The sequence below is a fragment of the Ursus arctos genome, unplaced genomic scaffold (assembly GCF_023065955.2).
Source record: "Ursus arctos isolate Adak ecotype North America unplaced genomic scaffold, UrsArc2.0 scaffold_15, whole genome shotgun sequence".
NCBI classification, from domain to species: Eukaryota; Metazoa; Chordata; class Mammalia; order Carnivora; family Ursidae; genus Ursus; species Ursus arctos.
Genome location: NW_026622819.1, coordinates 33,317,255 through 33,336,701, shown reverse-complemented (window position 1 = coordinate 33,336,701; position 19,447 = coordinate 33,317,255). Strand labels below are relative to the sequence as shown.

Sequence of the window (19,447 nt, the reverse complement as noted above, 5' to 3'; positions counted from 1 at the left end):
GTGCCACCATTTTTCTCATATGTCATCAATTACATAAGACCTCAAAACACACTCTGATTTGGGAGAAAAAAATAATTCTTGTCAACAGTTAAGAGACCGATTAATTTCATCTACTTCATAGTAGCAAGTCTTCCCCAAATGTTAGTAACAGGCAGAACTATTCACTTTAGCCCTTTGTTACCAGAGACAATTGCTACATCTCTACGCAATGATGAACTCATTTTATTAGTAAATACTTGAATTCCATTCAAGTGCACTTAAATACAGTAATACACTTTATAAATTGATTGAAATTTTAAAAAGAACTCTGATTGGAAATGGGATTTTTAAAAATACAATATTGATTACAAATTACATGTTTCATTGGTGTCCTGGTGAAAATACAAAGCAAATGATTTGTTTCCAGCATCTCTGAAAGCTTATCTAGTCCTTTAATGTATTAAAATAGAGGTCAGAAAATACATCCCTGAAACCTAGAATTGGAAGTACAGTTCCCAGAGTTGAAGCCAATTTGATATGGTTAATTCGGATTATGGTTAAATGGTAAGAGGATAGCTCAGGAGTTGACAAAAGTTTCAAATTAGTAACATTTGTCGAAAAAACATAAATGAAGGTTTACCGGGTCAGATTTTTCAGTACTAAGATCCTAAAGATTTAATTTCTTAAAACACTGCTGACTATTGAGGAAGAATAAAAAAAAAAAAAAAACCCAAATGGATTACAACTAAAATGAGGCTGTTTTTTCTCCCTTTATAAAATACTTTTGGAATTCATACCACAAAAAATATGCACAGAAAGACATGTGGAATTTTCAATCTTTTTTTTTAATCGAGGGATCACTGCTCCTGAAAAATCTCCCTGCTTGCTTTGCTTTCTTCAGTCTTCTTTTTCTTCCAAGAGCTTTGCTACAGATGTCTATCAGCTGGACATAGCGATACTTTATTTGCCGGTTCCCACAACGGAAGAGGTGGCTTTGTCAGACAACAGCTTGGTCTTCAAAAGTTACTTCTGGTAGGATTCTCTCACTTTTGCCTGCAGAGCGTCACACGTCTTCTTGGCATCGCCTAGAAGCATGGCCGTGTTGGGTTTGTAGAAGATGGGATTGTCCACTGCAGCGTAGCCAACACCCAAGGACCTCTTCATAACAATGACCTAAAGAGCAAAGATGAAGGGAGAGAGTGAGTGTATTGAACAGACTGGCCCAGGACGTGACAGACAGGCCAACAGCGCCCCGCCCCAGCTTTGAATGAAGCATGTCCCCCACTCCTGACTCCTGAGCACACAGACTTCTATGACACACAGGGAGCGTTTTCCAAATGCACGGTTACATTGTATTAACTTTCATCTGCCCGTGATAACAATCATGTTAACAATAGTTTATCTATGAATGATAAGATTACAAGAGATTTTCTTACTGCTTTTCTCCATAAAGACTATGTAACATTTTCTAGTCAAGAAAAATAAGCATCTTTCTGTGGTGGGCTTAAGAGAATGAATTTAGCACATAAACTTCTGCTACGAATCCTAAGATAAATGTAGCTGAGTGGGAAAATGGTATGATTCTTATTCTATCACTTTAAAGCACATCAGAAGTTTCCACGATGAAAGCCCAAAGAGCAATCCAGCCCATCGCAGGGCAGAGCTAATAACTAATATTATGCTCCTACAAAGCAAAATGGAAGAAGTAAGCCTATCTCTAATACTGATGTGTCACAGTCATTTACAATTACATGAATTATGGGCGATGCTATTCAGTTAAATATCAAGTCAGTTCTTAAGGAAATGGAAAGACCTTCTGTGGTAGTCTAGGACATGTAATCTATCTTGAAATAAGAGCAATATAAATTTACTCACACTTCACACAGCCTTGGTACAGTAATGCATTCTGCAAACTCTCAAATAGTGATGGCCAATGCAATAATTTTTCATCTCTACATGAGCAAGTGTGTATCTCACCCACCACAAATTTCAAGCTGACAAATTTTCCATAAAAAGAAACAAAATTAAACAGAAATGTACATTACATAATTATGACTGTTAAAATGCAGATCTGACCTGAGAGTGGGAAAGAGACCTGCCCTCCGCCGGGGCAGGGGAAACGTACAAGCCTTTGAGTTCTCTGTAACCCAGCAGCTAGCTTCCATAGAGGTGAGGTGCACAAGCAAGCCGCGCTTCCTCATGCCACGTTATAGTTTGGATTTCTAAATCACCTTTCTTCTGGACACTCCATAACAACAACAAATTCCCTTTCGAAAAAATTAAATGAAAAAATGTGCTCGTCTTCGTATATGAAGGCGATGATACTGACTCACTGTCCCAGAGGGAAGCCATCTGCTTCACTGGACTCTATCTGGAAGTCAGCCAGACTCATTCCAAAAGCTCACAGCTCTTTTTTCAGCCATGGTTACAGATTTTGTTAATCCATCCACATAATATCATCTAGTTCGAATGGTGACCAGGGCATTTATTTGGGTTCTCTGGTGACCACCGAATAGACAAAGCTGGATATAAAGAGCTGGGCCCTACACCCACCCTAGGTCCTGGGGCTCCCAGACGGTCTCAGCCCTCCTCACCAAGCAAACCAGGACAGCTCTGCGTGCGTGTTTCAGGAGACATTTGATTATTAGAATGAAACACAAGCCTGAAACCTTACCTGCTTGGATTTCCAGACCTCGAGGACTGGCATGCCTGCAATAATAGAGTTGGGGTCTTCTTGAGCTGCTGAATTCACAGTGTCATTAGCTCCAATCACAAGGACCAAATCGGTGTCTACATGATAAAGGAAAAAAAGAGAAAATAAAAACCTCAAATGGGTCGTTTTCATTTTTTTCAGGCAAATTACAGTGATCTGGACTTTACAATAACAATAACAGAAGCTACTATTTATAGGATGCACACTTGTGCCAGTCACTGTACAAAGAGTTTTATCAGAGAGGTTCAGTAAATTAGCCAATGTCACACAGCTAAAAAGCAGTAGGTCCTTCATCTCAACCTGAGCACCCTGACTGGAGCTTGCATTATTCTGCTTCCCCTCCCCCCAGTGGATCTACCTAATCTGACTTTTACAGTTTTTTTATTATCTCCCAATGATCTTGTCAGTTATATTATTTTATAAGATTTGCATCCCATTTTCATCTTTTAAAATGACCACATAAGATGCTATTTGATGCCCGAAAGAAAATGGTCTAAGGGTCTGTACCGTATTAAAGCTGTGTCCATAATTCCTGGAACTGGCAGGTTTCACACATAATTTAGCAACAGTGAAATCTGAAAGGGAGCATAAAATGGCCCAAATTCTCTCTTTAAGGACTATGATATAAATTACCTTAGAACTTTGCCAAAAATGCCATGTGAATGTAGATATACACACAACTTCATTATTTTTCTCTAATAAACAGTATTTTTTAAGTTTACAGTGGATACTTGCCAGAAGGAACCGGTTTAATTTTAACAAACATGATCTTGAGCCAAATGTCATTAACATTCAACATCTACCCAACGACAGCCATAAAGTACGGCACCTTATCTAGTGAAGTGCTCGTACTTTAAAAGAAAACGGAAGACTACTTTATTGATCATGAGTTGGCACAATTGGAAACCAGTAAAATCTCAGACGCTGACAAGAATTAGACATTAAATTATTAACAAGAGCAATTTCATAAATGAGGAACCTGGGGCTGAGTATCTAATTCCAGAAGTGAGAGTCAGAACCTAGATCCCAAAGCCAGGTCTCCGCAGAGTCCCTCTGCAATGAGGTCCACCGCCTCCCAAGATTTTCACCACCTTTCCGATCTCCTCATAGGCACCAAACTGCCCGTACCGCTCACAAGCCTGTCGTACCTTACTCAGTACCATCATTCATTTATTTCATTTCAACTGCACACCTACTAGGAGCAGGTTACTCTTCATCTGACTAGTAGGTCTTCAGTAATCCCACAGTGTCTGTCCTAAGACTGGCATCACTTTCTTCGGACTAAGAACAAGCTTCACCATCGCCCCCACCACTTACCTGGGAAATCATGGTTGATCTCGTCCATTTCCAGCACAATATCATATGGCACCCCAGCCTCAGCCAGCAGCACATTAAGCTGACCAGGCATCCGGCCTGCAACTGGGTGAATTCCAAACCTAGACATGAAACAAATGAACCGTTGGCCTTGCATGATGGGCCAAAATGTACAGAGACCCCAACATCACGTCCAAATCTGCACACTTTGTTCTCTATACCTCTGCTCTTCCAGGTACTATCTGATCTCTGCAAGAGGGGCTAGACCTAGTCCAGATACATGATCAATCTACAAATATTGAAGTTGGAAGTTTAATCTCTCAGTATACACACATGATAACTCCTCTCAAGAAATAAGTGTAACCTTAGAAACTGACTCTTCATATGTTTTAAGTACAATGAATTTCCAACAACATTAATAAATAATATCACCTTACATTTAATAACCATTATGTTCTCTCATGATACTTTCTGATAAATCTTGCATCTTTAAAAACTTACGTAAGTCAGCCTGGAATTAAACACTTGACACGCAAAATCAACATTATTCCATCAAAAGCTGACTCCACATTCAACTTTAACCTCTACGTTCAAAGCTGGAGAAATAAAATATTGTCATGTACAGGAGTTAAAGGCCTCCAATCTTTCCGAGAGTGATATGAAGCATAACTCTGCATCCCAGGAGAAATGGGATAGCAACATGCTGGAGTGTTTCAAAGAGAGAGTAAGACAAAAATCAGAGGTCCACACTTTTATTAGGGCAAAAGAAATCAAAGCATCAAGCAATTTCTTTCAACCACAACCATGATGGGATCTTTGGGGTTATTTAATCCAGCCTCTTGCCCACAGTACTGATCTCTGTCTCCTCAGCACTGGGCACCATGCTTGACACATAGGAGTGTCGATAAGGAGTGAGAGTGAGTGAGTGAGTGAGTGAGTGAATGAGTGAATGAATCCACGAAGAAATGCACTTTATAGTAGTTCTTGGCAGGGACCGATCCAACCTCAGCTTAAATACCTTCATTAACTAGAATCTTACTTCTTCCTGAGGTCTGTTCCATTACTAGACCATCCCAATAATTACATCACACACTTTCTCTCTCTCTCTCTCACACACACACACGTTCATATTCAGCCAGAGAACCCCCATCTCATTGCTTTCCAAGGTCTGTAGTTTTGCCAGCTGGAGCCTTAATGAGTCTACTCCCTCTTTCATGCGTGGACTCCTCTGAGCTATCCTAGGTGCCTACTAAGGCAAACATCCTCAGTTCCTTCAACTATTCACTGCCGACAGGACCCACTGCTGCCCTCGTCGCCTGTTTCTACATTGTCAGTATCCAGCTCAAACCTCAGGCCCCCAAAGTGAATACAGTATCCTGGATGTGACCTAGATGCAAACGGCACAGCAAGAAAATCACATCCTGAGACCTTTCACCGACAACGCCTGAGTCTGCACCGGCCTTTACCACGACGTGGTGCTGGCTCCTACAGAAGCTACGGTTGCTTAAGATGCCCTGTTACCTTTCATGGTGACTACTGCCAAGTAGTACTCCCCGCTTCTAACACAAGTCCTGCTAGGATCAGATTAAAGCAACAGAGGAATTAATGCCTCCCCCAAAAGTAGGCCTGAAAAGAGCTTTAAAATGGCCTTTTATATTGCCCAAATAGCTGATAAATGATACTCTACATCTTTAGAAGTGATAATGAAGAGCCTAAATTATCGGGGGTCTTGTAATTGGGGAGGAAAAAAGACATCAAGTGACAGGTATTCTTCTATCGAATTCACTTTTGTATCGTCTTCCTTCTGGGATCACTGAATGTTCCTTAAATAACAATTTATGTTAACAAAACAAAAACAAAACCAGAAACCCTGGGCTAAAAGGACACAAAACAGTTACCTCTAAGCAGTTATACAAGAGACAATCATTTTACTTCTCTTTTTTTAATATATGTTCCCAATTTTCTATGAGAATGTATACTTTTGTGGGGGGATCAAACCATGTCATTGAAGGTCTTCTGGGAAACTTTGAAGGGCTAGAAGGACAATGAGATCAATGTCCTTGGCCCAGCTGGTATCTTCCCAGTTTCACAGTTGCCAAAAGGAGGAAGATGTACAACTTTCTAGGGTGGAAAAAAATTACCTTCACTTAAAATAAGTTAACACTTCATGCTCTTCTATTGTAATACAATTTACAAATGATTTCTCATATATCGTTTCCTTCTATCCCTAATCATCTTTTAAAAATCTCCATCAAGAGTTAGAATGTAGAGCAAGTGATTCAAGCCCAGTCCTCAGTTAAACAAACAAGGCTGTAGAGCTGCGCTCCGCTAACAAAAAGAAGCAAGACCGTAGATCTGTTCTGGCCCAATGGCTAACGCTGCCTCTTCGTGAAGTGCTATGGAGTTTACACAACTTCCGCAGTATGTAGCTAGGCTGGGATTCAAACTCAGGTCCTTCTGCCTCAAGAGTCTGAACTTTTAACTACTACATAATATAGGAGAATAGTCAGGCAATTTGAGAGGGATTTCTGCTGAGTTAACAGCTCCGGTTTACTAGTTGTGTTGACGTTGGGCAGGTTCCTGAAGGACTCTCTCTGTCTCAGTTCTCCCACAGAGTAGTAACCAGCTGTTACTATAAGCCCACATCCTGCCAAGGGCTAGAGAAAACTCTGCATAGAACAGACTTGAGAAATACCTATTTATCTCTGCTTGAAGGAGTTCCAAATATCCAATTCACAGTGTTCTTTGAGAATAATTGAGAACCCAGAAAGTTTTCAACAACGCTATGAGCTACAAAACAAAATAAGTTAAATATTTGCATGAACAAAGAGACACAGGAGAAAAATATGTCTCAGTATATGAAGTAGCTACAACAACTTAAAACATTTACGAGCACCTGCTGAATGCTGGGGAAGTCGATTCCAAAAACAAGTACTCGGGGTGGGAGCTAGAAGTTACCTGGACAGAATGCACTATTTCAATCTCTTTCCACTACGTCATCATCTTTCCCTCAGTGGGCTAGCTGTAGTTTTATTCTAGTGAAAATAAAATTAAGGACAGTCATTAGTTCACTCCAGACCATGGTCACCCAAACTCATCACCTCGTAAGGTTTTAAAATCTTTAACCACAAAGTCTCCTGTCATTTTGGGGACTGTCACAGTTCGACGCTTGAGTATAATTTTAAAATGTTCTCTAAGGACAAGATTGCTTTCTTTTTAAACTGCACATTGCTATCCTAATGTCATAATCTATACCAAACCAGAGTTTTCAATCACTCCTGAAAACAAAAGAAGGCAAAATACTGACAATTGATGTTCCCATTCTTCATGTAGTAAACGCAAACTGTACTGTGGCTCTTTTCACGCTGTCTCAGAGCAAGCACTTCTGCAAAGTCAAACGGACTCTTAGGTTGGGGTACCTACTTTAAAATTTTAGTATTTTTTACAGTGGCAATAACAAAATATTTTTTAAAAAATTCTCCAGGAATCAAACCTGATGCTCAATAAATGGGGTTTATTATTACTAAACCTCAAATACGAATATAAATATCATTTTAATACTTTAATAATAATATAGTATTTTAGGGACTCCTGGCTGGCTCAGTTGGAAGAGCATGTAACTCTTGATCTCAGGGAACTGAGTTCGAGCCCCATGTTGGGTATGGAGCCTATTTTTAAAAATTTTTAAAAAGAAAGGAAGAAGGAAAAAATAATAGTATAGTACTTTAAGCATGAATATAAAAAAAAAAACAGACCTAGAGAAAGTGCATTATATTGAAATTACTAAAATTCACTCCAAAGCCTGCTGATTGCATGAATTTAGAAGAAGACAAGACATGATGAATGGAAGTTTCAAAGGTGCTTGATTTTGTGAACAACGGCAGGATGGTTCTCTCACATTCATGAAAAGGTACTCTTATTCTTATCATTGACTAGACTTAATGAAAAAAATAAACAACCAGATTTAGTTCTGGGAGCTATGGTTTAAAAGGATCAGAAGGTACTTGGCTAAGGTTCAAGAGAAACACAAAACATCTAATGACTTAGAAAACAACACACTCTAAGTGAAAAAAGATCAAATGGCTTGAAAAAAGGCAAAATGTCATTTTCGAGCAGACCAAATAAAACAGAAGTGGACCAAATCATCTCATTTTCATAAAACAGAAGAAAAGAAAATGGTCTTCAAATGCACAGGAAAGAATTGGAATAAAAAAATTTTAAAAAATTAAAAAAAAGAAAAAGAAAAAAAGACTTTCTGTTAACTATTTAAAAACAAATGCCCCAGTTAGGGAAAGTTTCCATCTTCTTTTCTGGGGTCAGGAAGAGAGAGGCTCAATGTCAGCTGATGTACCAACCACCAGTTCAGTGCAAAAAGGATTCAAGAGCATCTCCCATACAAAAACAAAGGATGGTTGGCTGGCAGTGGACATAATCAAGACAGGTGCGGCCCTGACACAGCCCTTCATTTAAGGGAGGATTGGGGAGGATTAAAAGCAATGGTCTTAACCACTAGTAAGAGACAGCAATGAAATTCAGGATTTCTAGAACTACAAGAACTCTTCTACCTCAATCCAATGGTACTATAATTGCCACGAATTACTCACTTGTGCTCTTTGGAAATGTGAATAACAAATCTTGAACACTGAAAATTTCTCCTAATCTCCCAGTCTTCCTGATCACCAATAAGCATTTCCCCCACCCCCCATGTCCAAACCTCTTCCCAAAACCTGATACATAACACTTAAGGAAGACTTTGAGTCACCGTATTACGTGCTATTTAAGGTCTGTATTAGTTTCCTATTGCTGCTGTAACAAATTACCACATATTTAGTAACTTAAAACAACACAAGTTGATTATCTTACAATTCTGAAGGTCAGCAGCAGAAAATCAGTTTCCCTGCACTAAAATCAAGATGTTGGCACAGCTGCATGTCTTCTAGAGGCTCTAGGGGAAAATCCATTCCCTGACTTCTCCTGCTTCTGGAGGCAGCCCCCATTCCTTAGCTTGTGGCTGCATCCCTCCGACTTCTGACGCCGCTGTCCTATCTCTTCCTCTGACTCTCTCTTACGACTTCTTCTAGGACTCTCTCCAACTCCTTCCTCTCTGAGGACCCTAGTCATGACACGGGCCTGCCTAAATAATCCAAGACAGTCTCCCCACCTCAAAATCCTCCCCTAAACTCTACAAAAGCCCCTTTTACCACATGAAGTAACATGTTCACAGGTTTGGGGGACTGTAGGTGGACTCTTCAGGGCCACTATTCAGCCTTCCACAAACTTCCTTTCCAGTCTTAAAATTCCATGAACTAGGGTTTCTATTTTAGCTGAAAAATCCAATATATACTATGCAAATTACTTATGGATTGCAATTCTGTATACCTCTTTTATTCCAGTAAGTTTTTCATCTTAATTAATTTATTTGTTTTTAATACTGCCCTTATCTTTAAATTAATCCATCTGGCCATCATCTTTATGCTTTAACTGACATTTCTTGAGCCAAATTAGAAATCAAAGACCTCTAAATGTACTTGTTGTTATTGTAATATTTGATCAGCTACAGACTACGTAAAGACATTATTTCTGCTGAGCTAGTTGTGAAGGGTAAATACTCACAATGCTCACCAATATGCTATGCTGAGCATCCCAAAGGACAGATCATTTTATATCTGTTGGCATAATAATTTATTATACTAAACCTTAAAACCCTAATGTTGGAGAAAAACACACACAAGGCTGTCACAAGAAAATGCCAGTGTTTTGAGAGAAATAACAGAACACACTGAATTTGTAGAAATATATATGTGTACGCTGATAAGTCAATGGGAGTTAATAACAATTTTGGCCCATGTAACTGGCTAATCTCCAAAGTATGTATTAAAGTTAATTATACCAGACATTGGTTTGGCCATGGCCAGCAATTTTCAGGCACTGATGGGCAAAGCTCATCAATGTTCCATCATCGTATGAAGAATATCCAGAATTTGAAAATGCAAAGCCTACTAGCCTTTTAGTTCTTCCCTCTGAGCCATGAAAATAATCTTTATTGTACACATGCTTAACAAAGAAGAATGAGCTGTCCCTGTCCACAAGATTCTGCAGAAGGAAAATAAATACTAAGATGAGATCACAGAAAGATCTTCAATGTTCCCAGAACTCTTTCCTGATGCCCCTCCTCCTTATGATGCCCTCGATCACAGTAACCGGCTGACAGGACTATGCTCTCCAAAATGGGAGCAATACGAATACAGGAACCGGGTCTTATTATCAGCTCGCACAGCACCTGGCACTCCTTCTAGGGACTCAATGGGAGGGAAGGAAGGAAAGCGTTTTAAGTAACACAGTGTGTCCAGTAAGGTACATTGACTCATAAACGTTCTACATCTCGTTTTAGAGAAAGGATTTAGAGAAGTAGTAAAGAGTAGCAGCGAACATTCTGGATACCACTGCCGGGATTCACAACATTTGGACAGTTTACTTCTGTATGCCTCCCTTTCCTCTGTGCGCAGTGGGACTGAGAATAAACCTCTTCAGAGGATTATTGCGAGATTTAAGTGAGACAGTTCATATAAAGAGGTTTTTATAACAAAGTGCTTTAGACCAATGCCGAGCATAATAAGCCTTTAATAAATTAACCTTCAATGATCATATTCTATTCAACTACATCTGTGTAATATAAATGCTCATGTGTATTTTTCAAGTAAATGCACCTTTTAATGATCATTTATATAAAAAGAAATACACATTTTTACATTAAAACAAATGTTGGTTTGATGTCAACATTTTCTGAGTTGGTTTTCTAATTTTTACCTTAAAATTCCAGTCAATATCAACATAGCCCAATAAAACCAGAAGTTCTTTGTATTCACAACTACATCAAAAGACTAAAGATATTATATAGTCAATATAGTCTGAGGCCAGTAACTGTGAATGCTGGACTCACTGGGACCTCGTTCATAATTAATATTCAGATACACACTTACGTGATAAAGTCAAATTTCAAAAGGCCATGTTTAACCGTTCCACAGATACTATTAGGCAAAGAAGTACTGTTTCCTCAACTGACAGATACAACAAATATCATCGTTAAGTCAGGATAATCTTTTCACTTATCTTGAAGCAAGAAAAATTTCAATACTTTTTGCTATTTTCCTCTCTCAAATATGAAAATGATAGTCTTTTGTGAAACATTATATAATAAAAACTAAGGCCTCAGTCCCTGATTAAAGATAGACCCAGGCATGGTTCAAAAAAAGTGGAATAATCTACTCCAATAAAACAACTGATCTTCAGAGCTTTTTAAATTACCCAAAAAGAACAAAACAAATAAGAGTGTATACAAGAGCTATTTGTAAATATCGCGTGAATTGGATAAAACTTGGTAAAGAGGCAATTCAAAAAACACATTTTCTAAGCCTCTTTTATAACACATGATGATATAAACCCCATTCTTACGCTTTTTCGCAACTTCACATTAGATTTCAGACACCACATGTTCTAAAGGGGACACAACAATGTGAGTTCCCATGATCGTGGACCATGGAGACAATATGTCCTGACCAGGGCGCGTTACAGCAGTTGTTCTAGGACATGTGGGACTAGTAGAGAGAATAAAACATTCACCACATGGATCCTACCACAACTGTTCAAATAAACTACATTTTCCTTCTTGCATTATGGAAATATCCAGATTTAGTTCAGTAATAAAAAATGAAGATGAGCCAAGTAACCCAATTCAACAATAAGACAGAGAAACTACAGAGACAACTGGGCCTCGTTCTACAGTATTTAGCATGTTTCCTCCATTTGCTGCCTCTTACTTTTATAAATACTGCAAAGGATCTTCAGATCCAAAAAAATATCTTTTTATAACCGTCAACCACTTGCTCATACGTTTTGCCAGTCACTGCACAAAATGTGTTTTGATACTAAAGATGTTCAAAGGGTTCATTTCCTTTCTTTTACTGTGTTTTATATTTTCAAATATACATTGACTACATTTGGGAATTCTGCCTTCCCAATACCATCATCCCACCATTTTCCTAAATATGTTATTTTAAGCTCCTAGGAAGTTGACAAATTAATGAGGAAAAAGACTTAACAAAGGGAAAATTTTTTAAAGTTTCACTTGTTGAAAGCCTATTTATTCTTCCTGTTTTTAACCATAAATATTTATAAACCAATAAAACCTTTGGAGGGCTGGGGTGCAGGATGTGGGTGGCTGGCACCGCTAGGCAGCTCGGGAGCCTGGCCTGGGGGACAGCTCTGGGCCTCCCCCAGCTGTCCTGGTGCTGCTGCTCCCTCTTGCGATTACACGCGAGGCAAGTCAGGCTCCCCCACTCAGAATGGGATTTTGGGAATCACTTCACCATTTCTCTCCTCATTCCCCTACCTCAGGATTTCTCAGGTTTTTGTCACTTACTATCCAAAGATCTCCAGGAAAAGAATTTTTTCAAGAGTGCTAATGACAATGATATTTCTTAGGGAGAATGACATTCAATTCCTCCAACAAGAACATCTTGGTCTGATCGGGCTGCTGAAACAGTGTATCATAAACTGGGTGGCTGAAACAACAAACGTGTCCATCTCAGAGTTCCGGAGGCTGGGAAATCTGAGATCAAGGCACTGAGAGATTTCTGCAGTGGTCTGGAACTGAACCTGTAATATCTCCAAGCAAGGGAAGCCAGAAGGCAGTGGAATAAAATCTTCAAAGAATGGCGAGAAAATAATTGTCATCATGGAATTGTAAGGTATATGAAAGAGAGGAAGAAAACTTATTATTAACTTCTCCCTAAAGAACCTTTGAAAGATATATTTCATATGGTATTTATTTGTCTTTCTTGGATTTATTTCGTTTAGCATAATACCTTCTAGATCCATCCATGTCATTGCAAATGGCAAGATCTCATTCTTTTTGATGGCTGAGTAATATTCCATTCCATATATACCACATTTTTTTATCCATTCATCAGTCAGTGGACACTTGGGCTGTTTCCGTAATCTGACTGTTGCCGATAATGCTGCTATGAACACCGGGGTGCATGTATCCCTTTGAATTAGTATTTTTGTGTTCTCTGGGTAACTGCCTAGTGGTGCAATTACTGGATCATAGGGTAGTTCTATTTTTAACTTTTTGTGGAGCCTCCATACTGTTCTCCAGAGTGGCTCCACCAGTTTGCATTCCCACCAACAGTGCAAGAGGGTTCTCCTTCTCTGCATCCTTGCCAACACCTGTTTTCTTGGGTTGCTTGATTTTAGCCATTCTGACAGGTGTGAGGTGGTATCTCATTGTACTTTTGATTTGCATTTCCCTGATGATGAGTGATGTTGAGCATCTTTTCATGTGTCTGCTAACCATCTGTATGTCTTCTTTGGAAAAATGTCTATTCATGTCTCTGCCCATTTCTTAACTGGATTATTTTTTGGATGCTGAATTTTATGAGTTCTTCATATATTTTGGATACTAACTGAAACAGACTCTTAACTATAGAGAACAAACTGATAGTTGCCAGAGGGGAGGTGAGTGGGGGGATGGGTGAAATAGGTGAGGGGGATGAAGGAGGGCACTTGTTGTAATGAGCACTGGGTGATGTATAGAATTGCTGAATCACTATATTGTACACCTGGAATTAATAACACACTGTAAGTTAACTAGAATTATACAGATAAAATACAGATAAAAACCTAAAAAATAAAAAATAAAGAGCTAAAATAGACCTTAAAGATTCTCCAACCCAACAACTTTCTAAGGCAGGACTCCTTTATATAGAATTACACCAAATATGTGTGCACTGTATTCCATCACAAAACAGGCTGGGAGCCCCACTGCAGATGCAATGAAGAGGCCCTGGTCTGCGCTACATACACCTGAAGGACTCCAGTATTCTATGTTTGCACATGGCAATGCTCCATTCCGAGGAGGGTCCATGAAGGTAATAAAAAGATCTGTTACTATATTCAATTATTTGTGCATTTCATCTGTGAAAAATATGGTGGGATTTGACAAGGCACGTTTCTTTGGTTTATCACGTTCTGATCAGAACTTCTGATTGACAGCAGCAAGTCATGGATTAAAAGCACAAGGAAGTTTTTTGTTTTTGTTTTTGTTTTTAATAAATAACTGTAGCAAATGCAGTTTAGAATAAAAACTTACAAAACACGAAGCAGGGCAAATGTTATGCAAATTATCCTTACTGATGGAAAGGCTGGGACCAGCTAGGTAGGGTTAGCTTAACCACCTGAAGAGAAACATGGTGATGCAGTAGGAAAAAACCCTCCTGACAAGGCCACTGCTGTCCACAAACACTGATTAACGAGAAAGGCTGTGGAATCAACTTTCTGGCGGGGATTTTTAGGCAAAAGAACAGACACCCACCTCTCTAAAATTGTGAACGTCCTTAGAAGCACAATTCTGAATAGGAAAAAAAAATGTTCATTTCATTTCCTAGAATGTTCCAATAGCCAGAATTAGAGAACATTATGTACCTTTCATTCTTTTTTTGAAGGCAAATCTGGGCTGACCTGCTACTCTGATCTGAAATCTGGTGTTTATCTATGGCCTCCCCTTCTTCAGGAAAAAAAAAAAAAAAACACTCTGAATGTGAAAGAGCTTACAAAAATGTCTCGGGCACAGTTTTTCTAATACAGAAGAAAAGAACCTGTTCTATGACTGTGAATGAGAAAATGTGTGACAAAAGGCTACAGTCCCATTTTCCCTTTGTGCATGTGGCCTGTGACACTGACGTCACCGGAAGAATGAGAAGTCATCTAAAGAGGACAGGCCAGACGACAGCACGAACACCGACGCAGCCCTCTGCAGAAGCACATCCCAGCACCGCCCGTTCCCTTCCGAGGACGTTTTTATAGATCGTGCCCAAATCTGGCTTTTCCACCACCGAACCAAATCCAGCAACCAAGCCCAGAATAGAAACTGTATGACGACTGACATGATTTTTATTTCAAAATAACCAACAAGACTATGAAGAATGATATCACAGGAAAAACTGAAATTCTATCTGCCACTCATTCTAAAATATTATATTCTGGAATACTGCAGAGACTTGGTAAAAAATTCTACAGAATTTCATCTTCCTGTCTGAATAACTTTCACGATGTGTTAGAAAGTAATGACCAGTGAGCACCAGAAGATGAAACTGTAAGCAAAGTATTGAAGAACTGGAACATGAAGTGAGAAACGGCTTTTATTTATTTATACTCCGCCATGTTTACATGCACCTCGTTGAAGAACCTCAGCTCAGGGTTTATTATGACTCAGGCTAGAACAAGATGCCAGAAAACACCCTGATGGTCAGAGCCACCAGTTTCACCTGTAGTGACAGTCTCTCCCTCAGACCGCCAGAACGCCTGTGACAAGACAGACCGAGAACGGAGTTCTAGAATGAACGGTAAGGCAGAGGCTGTAAAAGCATCTAAATCACAGGCTTTCTTTTCACCACACCAATATGCTGTGAATAGTATAAACAGAAAGCCAAAGGCAGTCTGGCCAACAGTCAGAACGTGGGAGCAGCAGGGTTGCTTTTAAGAGCACAAGAGACACCTTTGAACTAAGAAACTACTGGCAATTCTATACAATAGGCTGAACACAGATGTGAGTGAACGCACATACTTTCTTTGGTTTTCCTCTCTTCCACCGAAAGTTTCATTCATGTGACTAATTATACAAATAACTCCCGGGGCGCCTGGGTGGGTCAGTCGTTAAGCGTCTGCCTTCAGCTCAGGGCGTGATCCCGGGATCCTGGGATCGAGCCCCACATCAGGCTCCCTGCTCCGCTGGGAAGCCTGCTTCTTCCTCTCCCACTCCCCCTGCTGGTGTTCCCTCTCTCGCTGTGTCTCTCTCTGTCCAATAAATAAATAAAATCTTAAAAAAAAAAAACACTATGTAATGAGTTGTTCAGTGAAAGGTCATTAACATGAATAGTCACACCTAAAAAGAACATACTGCAAAGCTGTCATAAAAATGCTAAGGGCACCTGGGTGGCTCAGTCAGTTGGGTGTCTGCCTTCAGCTGGGGTCATGATCCCAGGGTCCTGGGATCGAGTCCCTCATCGGGCTCAAGCAGGAAGCCTGCTCCTCCCTCTGCCTCTGCCTCCCCCTTTCTCTGTCTCTCATGAATAAAGAAAGAAAATCTTTTTTTTTTTTAATGCTAAATAATGTCTTGTTTCTTTACTCAAACACAAAATATTTTATCTGGCCTAATATCTATTCTCTTCAGAAGCATGTGCCTTTATTACTTTACAAATTTGAATGTCCTATCTCTTCCTGCACCCCAATAAATAACAAATCCATGAAGACTGAACTCTATTTATTTGAATTACATTTAGCCCATGAAAAAAAAAATCCAGTTAGATGGACAAAATATCTCATCTTGAAATATCTTCAAAGAGTAGATTCCTTAGCAAAACTAACATATATTTAAACCTATAGCCGTGTCACACGAGACTGTAAAACACTATTAAACCACAAATGCCCCTGGTGGCTAGATGTGTTTAGACAGAAAATGAAAAAAAAAATTAAATGTTTCTAAAAACCTGCAAAGAGAAATTCATATTACAAGTGTCATAAAAGGTTTAAAATGTCCCCTGGACAACTAACTACTCTTCTTTGCATTCGGACCCCTCCTACCCTACTTTTCCTAGCATACTATCACATTAAATGGAATTCGTTCACTGATTCATTTGTTTATAGGTTTGTTTTCTTCATAACTATACACTGCTGAGAGTGGCAACTGGGCTTATTCCTCCTTTTTTTTTTAAGATTTTATTTATTTATTTGACAGAGAGAGACAGCCAGAGAGAGAGGGAACACAAGCAGGGGGAGTGGGAGAGGAAGAAGCAGGCTTCCAGCAGAGGAGCCTGTTGTGGGATTTGATCCCAGGACTCTGGGATCACGCCCTGAGCCGAAGGCAGACGCTTAACAGCGGAGCCACCCAGGCGCCCCTATTCCTACTTTTATCTCAACGCTTTTACCTCAATACCTGACAGCAATAAATTTCTATCAACAAATTATTAATAGAAAGATATAGTTGAACATTAACAGGAAAGCAACATATAACATCAGCTAGCCAATCAAAGAAATTGAAAGGTGGTGTCATAAATTCAAAAGACTTCTGTGATAATCCGAGCAATAATGCTTTCTGAAAAGAAAATCGAACTGTGATTAATTGCAAAAAGAAAAAAATTACACCTCTTTCTGAAAATTACTGGGAACACTATTTCTGCTTTATAATGAAAAGCCCATCATATGGACCCAAAGGTGGGGCAATAAAGAGAAAAAACATCTACACTCTTGTAGTGTAAGATTTTTGTAATAAAATGCTTTTAGAGATCAAGCATAAGTTAGGTAAGTTACAGAGGTGTTCTGGGCAACTGGGAAGCAACAATATACTGGCCACTAAAGAAAGTCTAGGTCAGTGAACACTCATGAGCTGCTGTCATGAAATGTCATGTGCTTCATTATGTAATCACAGCTCCCGGTGAGCATGTTATGACTATAGCCGAAGTGAAGGAAAACGAGTGTCTCTAGATCAATCATTGGCCATGAAGCCAGACAGACTGTATGACAGATGCAATTTTTCTTGGCACCACTTGGGCATAACTAATTGATGACAATCGTATGTCCACACTGGCACATTTCCACAGGGGATGTGTGTAAGTATGTCACCACATCTGGATGCTAGGCATGCTGGGTCCTGAGGCACAAAGATCTACTAAAACCAGAGCCCCAGCAGCTGTGCTCAATGAACACCGTGGGAGCTCCACAGGGTGATGAAAGGACTAAATTACTGCAAACTGTAAATACAGATTTATTTCATTAAAATACGAGGTAACACTGCAGCCATTGCTTGTGAAAACAGACATTTGTCTCCTAAAAAAAAAAAAAAAAAAAAAAGCTAGCATCTATGGATACACGTATTCCTAACTTCGTCAAGAAAATCTATACTTCTCCTAGAAGATGACAATGCATGTAAGACTAAATCGACAGTTTCTATGACTCCCTTTAAATTAAAAAAAACCCTACTCAGAAACTAGAAAGGAAAAATAGGATCATTTACTGTCACTGCGTTAGCAAGAATAGTTCCAGACTCTTCCATTTAATTCAAACATGAAATCTGCATAACTTGTTACAAAGCCCATGTTGAAAATTCAACAGATCACAGTAAAAAAACAAACGGATATATTAAAATTTAATTTCATCTTTATTATGAAATTGATCAATATAAGTGGCTAACTTTTCCTAACTCACAAATAGAGAAATTAGACTGAACAATTTTATTCTGATCCTACATAATAATTAAGTTTATTATTTAAAAAATTATTTGAACTACGACAATTACGTGAAATGACAGAACGCTCTCTCCCGTCAAGTCTGACATCCTGTTCACAAAATTATTTCAATAAAACACAAATTATAATTGAGATACTATTCATATATGTTTAATTAAATATCTCCCATATATCTTAAATAATTATTATTCCCACTCAGGGTGACAGAAATCATCCTGAAACAGCAATTTATCTTATGTCTTCAGGGATCAAAATCAAACTTTAATCAGCTCAGAAACTGAGATTTCATTTGTCTCATCCCTTTTCTTTCCAGATCATTTTCTCCATCCCTCTTATTCCTTTCCCCTCACATCCTGCTTTCGTCAAGCTACCCTACAGTCATGATGCTCCCCAACTTTGCATCCACCTCACCCTGGACTGATTTTCCAAGATGTCTGGCTAACATAGGCTGGTCAATGGGTAATAAGAGAGGGATGTCAGATCAATCATTCCCTTCCCAGAGGATAACTAAGATGGGAAAGCCATCTTTCTCTACTTCATTAAGACTGCCACTCATGTCCTAAATATGTGTGGTGATAGAAGGCATTACTAATACTTCAGACTTCTCACATGTGGACTGAAAAAAGAAAAACAACTTCTTTTTAGGAAAATCATAAAAGATTCTTTAACACATCCTTTCCTTATGTAGGTCTGCAATGCTTTAAGTGGCAAGCCTACGATTAAAAGGGCAGCCCCGTACAATACCGGGTAAGAAAATGGGCAATGGTGACCAAAATGAGACTTCATATGTGAATCAAAAAACAAAGTCAGGGGGGCACCTGGGTGGCTGTTGGTTAAGCATCTGCCTTCAGCTCAGCTCATGATCTCAGGGTCCTGGGATTGAGCCCCCCATCAGGCTCCCTGCTCAGCAGGGAGCCTGCTTCTCCCTCTCCCCCTGCTCATGCTCTCGCACTCTTTCTCATGCACTTGCTCTCTCTTAAATAAGTAAATAAAATCTTTAAAAAAAAAAAAAACAAGTCAGTGAAGTCGATGATTTTTCTCATCCTCTATCTTGTTTTCTAAGATTATACTAAACATGGAAACATCTACATCACAGAAAAGCTGGTCCTACCACAAAACAGTATTTTGACTTTCTATGAAA

At 39.1% G+C, this 19,447-nt stretch overlaps 1 protein-coding gene across 4 annotated transcripts in view; it reads right to left on the bottom strand.

Annotated features, from left to right (window-relative positions):
• Positions 1–202: 202 nt before the first annotated feature.
• Positions 203–19,447, bottom strand: part of NNT (nicotinamide nucleotide transhydrogenase) — an 88,344-nt gene continuing 69,099 nt past the window's right edge. For all 4 annotated transcript variants that reach the window (XM_026506927.4, XM_026506929.4, XM_026506926.4 and 1 more), the window contains exons 20-22: positions 4,010–4,128; positions 2,654–2,769; positions 203–1,152 (exon numbers count right to left, since the gene is read on the bottom strand). In XM_026506927.4, coding sequence (XP_026362712.3) covers positions 1,003–1,152; positions 2,654–2,769; positions 4,010–4,128 — 385 coding nt within the window. In that variant the 3' untranslated portion in view covers positions 203–1,002. The remainder of the gene's footprint in view (positions 1,153–2,653; positions 2,770–4,009; positions 4,129–19,447) is intronic.